This window comes from Poecilia formosa, unplaced genomic scaffold, assembly GCF_000485575.1.
Source record: "Poecilia formosa unplaced genomic scaffold, Poecilia_formosa-5.1.2 Scaffold2222, whole genome shotgun sequence".
Taxonomy (NCBI): Eukaryota; Metazoa; Chordata; class Actinopteri; order Cyprinodontiformes; family Poeciliidae; genus Poecilia; species Poecilia formosa.
The window spans coordinates 1-9,292 of record NW_006802161.1 but is presented as its reverse complement, the minus strand read 5'-3'; the positions used below and the strand labels follow the sequence as shown (position 1 = coordinate 9,292).

Below are 9,292 nucleotides of genomic sequence, written 5' to 3'. Positions count from 1 at the left end.
AAGCTAGACGCCGTAAACGTGACAGCTTCCGGAAAATATTTTCAAAATAAAACCATCAACGAACCAGAACATATTCCAGGGAGGAAAACGTGTCCTCAAAGCCACAAAAGTTCATTAATATAGCACATTTACAACAAAGCGCTTCACAATAATCACATCAACAGAGGTAGATACAAGATAAAATAAATAAAATTAACATTGATTGAAAAAAGTGACAATAAAATTAGCAGTAAAATACCAATAAAAATAATTTTTTTATTTTTAAAAAAGCTTATTTTAAATTCAGTTGCTTTGAATATTCTATTTGCAGTTTGATTAGTTTCTAAATTATTCTTAAGTATGAGTGTGATGGACAGGTGATGTGTTCAGAAAGTAATTTAGAAAGAAACTTTACATTGAAATTATACAAGAATATTTAACTAATACAATTGACGATAGGTCAATTGTATTTTTTGACATATTTACATTTTAAAATTATTAGTAGACTGCTTGGTAGATAAAGTAATGGCATTATTACTTTATTGCAATAAAGTCTGCCGTTCAAAACCCAGACTAAATAGTTTTAACCCACAAACTTGTCTATTTGACAAAATTAAGACATGTTAATTTGAAACATAATTAGTAAGATCAAATGAAAGTAAAACTGTTTAAAATATTATATAATAATTTCATTTTATCACGGAGCAACTAGTTATATTCCAGATACTTCTGTTGTTTGTACATTTCAGAAATTAGCTTGGATGACAACATAGTTTTTTGTTGTTTTTTTTTAATTATTATTTAAAATACATCTATAAAACTAAAACAGGAAATCCTTAGCATCTTGCTTTAAAATGAGCATTGATAAAAATTTGCTTTTATATGTAACGCCAATAGATTCAGTTATTCTGGCTGGTTTTTGTCGTTTGGTAACACTTTATTTTGAAGGCAGAATGTCTAATTTCCGGTTTTGCTCTAATTCTGTCTTGTAACATATTTTTTCAATCTTTTACAGCTGGTTCCCGCTTCCTGAAGCATAAATTACTTTTATTCTGGTTCAGTTTAATTTCAAATATTAGATTAACACAACCAATGTTTAAAAATCCAAAACAGAAATACGTTTCCTTGTCAAAATACACTGTAGGCATGGAAAAGATGTTTGTTTAGCCACAAGAAAACCACTAATCAGTGATGCTAAGTGTATAAAATGGCTTCAGTTTGCAAGAAAGCGTGGAAAAAGTCATGTGATCCAGATTTACCCTCTTCCACACTGATGGGCACATCAGGATTAGAAGAAAGGCTGATACTGTGGCTTCCTGTGGGGTCAACGCTATGACCTGAGGTGTCTACAGCTGGTCAGGTTAAAGTTCAACAACATCATGAGGTCAGCAGGCTACCTGAAAGTGCTAAACGACCTTATTTATTTCATTAATTTCATAAATGGATTGTTTCTTCTCTGATGACACGGGGATATTCCAAGATGACTGCAGGCTCCTTTTTGACCTGGCCGAGTATTTCCTGCCAGGTCTTTCAGGAAGAAAACATAACCAAAATAAATATTGGCAAACGTTGTTGCTGCTCTGTGAGTTGCATCAGAGTACACATCGATGAACCTAAGTGTTAAACAGTGGAGCAACACAGAAACATAAACAGGTTAATTATGATAAACAGCAGAAAACTCTGGTTTGGCTTTTCCCAAACTAACAATTAAGGAAACGTAGAGCAACACCAGAGTTGTTTGCTCTCTTGGTTGCTGATTATTCAGCTTCGTGTAACTTTAAAACTTTTACTCAGAAAAAATATCTATCAAATATTCAGGTTCTGCAATTTAATGTTCTGGAGTTCCTCAGGGCCCGACTCTCTGCTCTCTTTGATATCCGTTGCTTTGTGGATGACACAATAACATGTTTCAGTCTGATTTTTGTCTTATTCAGTTCAAGTCTTAATTGTGATTTTGATCCTGAATCTTTCAGTAGTTCACTGGTTGAGCGAGTTTACTTAGTGGAGTTCCTCAGGGCGGTAATCTCGGCTCACTGTTATATTTCAGTGTTTGGTATGTTCTACTCCTATCAGCTAAAGTCTTAATTATGATTTTGATTGTTAAACTTTCACTCAACACATGCAAAAAAGACGATACATTGAATAATTTCAAGAATTTAACAAATCTACTGACAATGCAAAATCTTTTGTCAAGTTAAACAAACAAAATAAAGATACAATAACAAATGTTTCTCTAAACAGTTACAGCTATAAAAAATTGTTTTCTTTTCCGATGGTGATGGCTGGCAGAAACTGTGAAGTTACATAACAAAAATGTAGAACTTTATTAAAAATTGTTTATTACTGAGCAGTTAAAATTAAAAAATAAAATACCACATCAAATTCATTTTTGCAGTTTAAATTTAATAAATGTTGTCCCTCACAAATAGTTTAAATTTACCCATTTTTCCCTCTATTGCAAAAATGTTTCTACTGCACAGATAAAGTCTTAATTGTGATTCTGATCACTAATTTTTCACTCAACACATAGAAACACATATAAAAGATAAATTAAAAATCTGAAATGTTTTGACAAAAGTTGTAATTAAAGCTTATTAACGCAACAAAATAATGCAAACTGTCATTTCTCTGAACAGTTATGGCAATTAAAAATTGTGTTTTATTTAAATATCTATTTTTCCTCTCCATTTTGAGATGACTGGGCAGAAACTGTGAAATAATTGTCCTTCCTGTTAATTGTCCTTCCTGTTTGCAGTTTGTGTCAAAGTGACAACAAAAAGAACCGAAAATGACGTGGCGATTGTGTGTGGGCGTCACAGCGTAGCTGTGATGCCAACGCCTCGACGGCCCCACATGCTTCTCAGTTACTGAAACTGATCTTCAAAAACCCAGCAGATCTGCAGGATGTCCAGCCAGCCGAAGCCCCGCAGGACGAGGCGTTTTCTGCTGTGAAGCCACACCCAAACAGGAAGGAGTCACCGAGAATAGAGTGGCCCTCCACCCAACCAGCTTCCCTTTCACTGACACACACTTCCTCTAAGTCTGTTTGTTTGCTTCATGTAAAGTTCTGCTCATTTTTCACCCAAAACGACAAAAAATAAACAACCTGGACGCAACAATAGAGGAGATTTCAACTCCTTGCTGTTAAATTGTGACATTTGGTCATTTTGATCTTGTTTTTTTCCCCAAATTAAATTATTCTGCTCCCTCCCACACAGCTCTCACCTTTTCTACAGGCGGCCCATCAGAGCAGAATAAATTACCGAGCTTCAAAGAGGTAAAATCATCAGCATGTCAATGATCCGGGCTCACCGATATTCACATGTTGCTAAGAGACCAGATGAATGAGCATCACTGGGTTTGTTTACTCTAACGAGTTTCTGCCTCATTTAAGCAGCCAATCAGAGGCGCAAGCAGCCAAACGAGAAGAAAGTCATCTGATGGAAAAATCCATCTTCAGGTGAACTTTGCGCCAGGTAAGAAGCTGAGTTTTATTCTCAGGAAATGTCTCAGATTAAACTCAGCACTGAAGTGAACTTTGGCTCCCTCTGCTGCTGCGGAAACGGAGCAGAAAGAACGCCATGTGTCCAGATTAAAGAATACAAATTAAAATCACCAAAAAGGTTATTTTTTATCTACTCAACAATAAACTCAGCATAATCTATTTTAACTAAATAAATTATCAGATTTTGTGGTAACACTTTATTTGAAGGGGGTTGAATAAGACTGACATAACACCTGTCATGAACATGAATGAGCCTTCATGAATATTTATGACTTGTCATAAAGTGTCATTTAGTAAATTATGACACTTTTAATACAAAGTTGACATTATTCAAAAAGTCTTTGTTATGACAACTTGACATTAACCAGGAAATCATTACTGTTTTAACTTTACCTTTAATAACATAAAGTTACCTAATTTTTAAAGTGCAATCAGTAATACTTTTATAACAAATTTATATCAAGATCTTGATGAGTCATCAGGTTTACCTTAGAGTACAAGTCAGTGGACAGATGTGGAGAGTAGAAGAAAACCAAAAAGCTTGGAAAAGTTTACTTTGTGTGTTTTGGATGCTACTATTTTACCTTTAACACAACAAAATATTGCTTTCTTCTGAAAAAACAGCCATCAAATTTTGATGTTCCGGAGTTCCTCAGGGCACTAACCTCGGCTCACTGTTACAGTAGGTTCATTGCTTTGTGGAGGACAATAACATATTTCAGTCTAGTTTGATTTGCTTGGTATTGATCTGCAGAAAGGAGTATTTTTTTATTTAAAAGTTGTAGTTTTGTGCTGATTAATTCTGGTGCCCTCAATCGGCCCCCTGACCCCACATTGAACACCCTTACTTAACAAATGTGTGACCGAATTGTTAATTTCTCAACTTTGTATTAAGTTTCCAGGATCATTTTCAGATTTGCCTGAATCCTGTTTGTGACTAGCAGTTCAGTGGAAACTTTACAAAAACAAAACAAAAACGAAGGAAATGACCTAATTTAGCAGCTCATGCTGACACACGCTGGGATTTCCTCACCTCAGTGAAGCAGGATGACTTCCAGTTTCAACATGAAAACATTTCCCAATATCTTCTCCCTCGATGTTCACCTCAGGTCAGAAATGAATCCTGTGTGAAGACATTAGTTCCTCCCTAAAGCAGAACTAGATCACAGTGCTGTTAATGTTGTACACAACTCAAAATGTGCATTTTAAGTTTAATAATTATCTAGAATACACTTTATATCTAATTTATGATCAATGTTTTGAAATGTAAAGTCATAAAAATGCATTTTCATGAAATACACATGCAATATTTCCACAAAAATTGCTTTTTGGTTGATAGGTTACAAGCTACAAGTTTTTTGAATTAACTTCCTGTAATAATCAAATGATTCATTAAAAAAAAAGTTACTTTTGTGGATATAAGCAATTTTTTACTACTGAACTTAAGGCATTTATTTATATAAACATTCTTTGGGGTTCAGCCAATCAGCGTTGAGGAAAATAAATTAGCTTCTTAGCATATCAGCTATTAGCATGTCATGTAGCATTGCGGTTACATATTTAGCTTCCCAAGCTGCATTTAAAAAAATATTTCAGGAATGAAACATGAAAAAAAAACTGTAAATATTTTAATTTTTCACTTGTAAGCTCTAATAATTTTGACCTGCTAACAGTACTGACATGAATATTTTTATTTATAAACTCACTTTGCTTTTTGCCCTCTATGGAGCTAAAATAAATGTTTATCTTCAAACACCGACGTCTCGCTGCTATTTTAATCAGATATTCTTTCCGAGGTGTTTAGAAATTAATATTTGGAATGCTTTTTATTTGATAAAGTAACAGATTGCTAAAAAATAAAAAAGCCAAATAAGATTTCTTAGGCTCCTTTTTCCCTACATGTAATGCAGCCACCAGTGTTTTATTGCTACATAAGTGGCTCATTAATGCGTGTTTGTTTACGTAATCTGATTCAAACACAAATAAAACAGTCGGAGTACGTAGGCAGGCAGAAATGGACCTTTTTTTTATTTTTCTCGGGTGATAAACAACAGTGGATTGTCCTGACCAGACCAAACCGGATTAAACCGGTCTAGGCCAGACTAAAATAAGCGAGACACAGTAGAACCAAAGTCCAACCACAGCTTACCAGATCGAACTGGCCGGAACCGGTCCAAGGCAGCTGAACTCCCAGAACAGCCAACAGAAAATCGATACTTTGTTTTACTCTATGTAACCATGGCAACAGCCAGCATGGTCCAGTCGGGTCTGGTCAGAAGTAACCTGGTCCAGTAATCTCTCCTCTTTCTTGCTTCCTTCCCTCCTTGGATTGAAGAAGTCAAGGGCACGTCTACTTAATCAGAAGAACAACGGAGAAGCTGATTGGTCCACAAACAGTGAAGCCCCGCCCATCATTTCTGTCTCCCCCTCCTATTGGTTGCCTATATCATTTGCAAGGATTAGGGCGGGCCTTTCTCCCATTGGTCACCACAGCCTGAGGCAGAAAAGGCCGTTTCTCGTATATTTTCCTCCTATTGGTCCATTCAAATAACTCGCCAACTGTCAGTCACTCAGCAGCGGCCAATCAGGTTACAGTACCTGCAGAACTTTCTGGAATTATGTAGAAAAGAGAGAAAAGAAAAGAAAAAACGATGCACAGGGAGATCAGCCAATCATTTCAACTCATGGGAGGAGCTTCCAAATTTCTTTTTTTTTTCTAGGTTTCATTTTTTCAATCTTTGTTTTTTGTCCGTGTGAGCCGTCCGTCAGTCTCCGTCCTTTTTTCCAAACGCAAAAATCAGTGCAATGCATCATGGAAACAATCGATCGCTAGGAGAGGGTGTATCACTACAACTTTGTGTGTGTGTGTGTGTGTTATGTTGGTATGGAAACATGCTGCGGGGTTAGCGCTCCAGCAGCGGGATGGTGCATCGTGTTAATTTGTTCTGTTCGTGTGTTTAGCTGGTGTCCATGGACTCCATGTTGGCGGAGCTGGAGTCTCTCTGGATGGAGTCAAAGATGGCCGCTAGCTCCTGATTGGACGAGATCTGGGACTGGAACTCTGACATCAGTGGCGACTTCTCGGCCTCTGGGATCGTCAGCAGCGCGACGACCGCTCGCATCGCCGACCGCTTCAGCTCGTCCTGCTTCTCAAACTCCTGTTTCACCGAGTTTGCCTTTACCTGCAGAGGGACGCCATTTTTATTCTGCTGGTAGGCAGCAGCTCATCTCATCCAACACAGCCCAATTCACTTTCTGTTTATGTCGCAGACATTTAAATTGACGTGGAAATTAATAATTTATCAATGTATAGTTAGCTAAAATTCTCCAATGTAAAAGTTCAACAAATAGTCATAAACAGTGTAGTCCATTCCTGTTGAAAATATGTTTAATTATTTTATGTTTAAGTTGAATACAGTCCAAATCAGGGATGTTCAAAGTGTGGCACAGGGGCCATTTGTGGCTCTTGAAATTATTATTTGGACCTTAAGTGGTAAAAATTTGGCCAACAAAACAGAAAACAACTGATGACCCCCCAAAATTTGGAAACTGTATGCAGTTATATACAGATTTCATAAAAATTTGTTTGTTGTTGAGAAAGTAAAAACAAACAAACAACAACAAAAATCGGCGTAAACTAATTTTTGCATTTTTAATTTGATGAATTTAAATTTGCCAGACACCTCTGGTCCAAAACATCTCAACTGAATCAAATCCAAGAATCAATGTAGTATCGACTACAGACAGGATGGATGAAGTTCAATCTGAGAAGTACCCAGGTGTGTTAGTAGCTGTACCTTTGTAGTGCAGGTGGCTCTGAGCGGCTCCACCAGTCTGTCCAGTCTCTGCAGCACAGCACTGGGACAAAGTGACGACAGTCTAGCCAGCATCAGGAAGGTCAGCATCTATCAGAACCAACGAGAATTCAACCATCACTTACTGGAACCGACCACAAATAAGAAAAAACACAAACAGGATGAAAACCCATTACTCTGGTAAATGATGAAGTATTTCCTTATTTTTTAAAACTGACACCAAAGTATAACTTCACAAGATGCTCAACATCCCAAAATTTTTATTTTGTATTTTTCGTGTTGGAGTTCTCATAAAATTACTAATTTATTCTCCTGACATTATTCTGTTAATATTGTGGCATTCTCGTATTATTTTGATTTTATTGTTGTAGGAGTTTATTCTTGTAAATTTTATGACTTTATTTTTATAATTAAACATAAAAAAAATCATAGCTTGGTCCTAATATTCCATCATAGAGTTGACCTGAATTCAATAAATAGAAGCTGTAAAACAAGATGGCCGCCCTAGGTGTGCTGACATCACTGTGAACTATGGAAACCCACGGGGAAAAAAATCCATATTTTTAAAAAATTAAACCTTCAAAAACCAAACCAAAGTACTGATTGGCCTGAGTAACAACTGAACCCAGACAGGTGTGGTTTCGGGTCGACAGACCCACCTTGATGTCATAGTGGTCCTTCAGCCCGTCCTCTACGTGGTTCAGGAAGGTGAAGATGTCCAGCCGGTCCAAGCAGCTGTCCAGCAGAGTGTACATGCACTCGAACGCAGCCTTCCTCAGGTCCAGCCCGTCGTCCACCGTGTGTTTGAAGGGACCCATCTCCACCTGCGCACAGCCAACAGTTGGTCAGCCACCTGGGCCTCACCCACCTGCAGGTCTCCGCCCAGCACCGGCTGTCCTCACCTCTCGGATCAGCTCCTTCCTCACTTTGGTCTCGTTGTAAAGATGCGGTAAAACTGAATCCAGCAGTTCTCGGATCAGGCTGGGTTTGTTGTGGGCAGCGGAGTTAAAGGTTACCAAGGCAACGCGGCGCACGTTCAGGTCCGGGTCTTCCAGCGTCTTCAGGAAATCACCTGGGAGAAAAAGCAACCAATGAGGGATAAGACTCTTAACCTACTGAAAATATTCAGTTCAACTTCTCAAGTAAAAACAGATGACCACTGAAATTAAAACGGTGCCAAAGTGTTTCAAGATGGCGGCTTGACCAGTTTCCATGGTTAAGATGCAACAAATCCCATAAAATAATGTATTTACTAGAAACACTATGGAACTTTCTTTCTTTAAAGTTCAAGTCTTAAATAATAATTCATGAGAAAAATGGCGTAAACATAAAGAAATGTTGAGTTTAGGGTTGCAACTAACGATTATTTTAGTAATCTATTATTCTGATTAATCGGATAAAAACTTTGGCACATACTGCAGATTTTACATGTAATCATTTAAGCTAAAAGATTAAAAATATATTAAATATGAAAAACAATTACATTCTTTATTAAATAAGAAAATGAAAATGTATTGCAGTGTTGTTAGTGTTGACACTGTTAAAATTTGCTTTCAAAAGGAATAAAAATCCCACATATTTAGGATAAAAACAGAGGAATTACCTATGCAGTTCTTGAGCAGCGGGTCGATCGGCTGCGGCTGATCAGAGATGGTGAACTTTACCGCTGTTACCACGGAGCTCCTGGCATACGATGAGCCTACAGACACAACCAGATGAACGTCTGACTCCAACGCTACTGGTGTTGGTTATAGGGTGATTGTAGTTCTGCTGACCTGACAGCAGGTATCCCTTGAGGCGGGGCAGCAGGGTTTCCGAGTCGATCAGCGTCAGTTTGCCCAGACATTCAGCCACGACGTTCCTGGTCCCCTCCTCCTGACACTCGCAGTGTTTGAGCAGCAGAGACCAAACCGACTCCACGTAGGGCTTCAGGCCCGACACGGACGCCGAACCTGGACACACACATGTTAAAACCAAACACACACACACACAC

General features: G+C 37.7%; 1 protein-coding gene across 1 annotated transcript; it reads right to left on the bottom strand.

The window, feature by feature from the left end:
* Window positions 1–5,481: 5,481 nt before the first annotated feature.
* Window positions 5,482–9,286, bottom strand: LOC103133067 (cullin-associated NEDD8-dissociated protein 1-like). The gene is made up of 6 exons (XM_007544832.2): window positions 9,075–9,286; window positions 8,903–8,998; window positions 8,202–8,371; window positions 7,959–8,123; window positions 7,282–7,389; window positions 5,482–6,666 (listed from the first exon to the last, which is right to left on the bottom strand). Exons 4-6 carry the CDS (start codon window positions 8,115–8,117, stop codon window positions 6,442–6,444), a joined length of 492 nt encoding a protein of 163 aa, XP_007544894.1. The 5' UTR covers window positions 8,118–8,123; window positions 8,202–8,371; window positions 8,903–8,998; window positions 9,075–9,286; the 3' UTR covers window positions 5,482–6,441.
* Window positions 9,287–9,292: the final 6 nt, after the last annotated feature.

Coding starts and splice junctions, on each gene's coding strand:
- LOC103133067 (XM_007544832.2), bottom strand. CDS start 8,117: ATGGGTCCCTTCAAACACACGGTGGACGACGGGCTGGACCTGAGGAAG. Junction 7,390..7,958: donor AGGACCACTATGACATCAAG/GTGGGTCTGTCG, acceptor TGGTTCTGATAG/ATGCTGACCTTCCTGATGCT. Junction 6,667..7,281: donor GAGCCACCTGCACTACAAAG/GTACAGCTACTA, acceptor GTCCCTCTGCAG/GTAAAGGCAAACTCGGTGAA.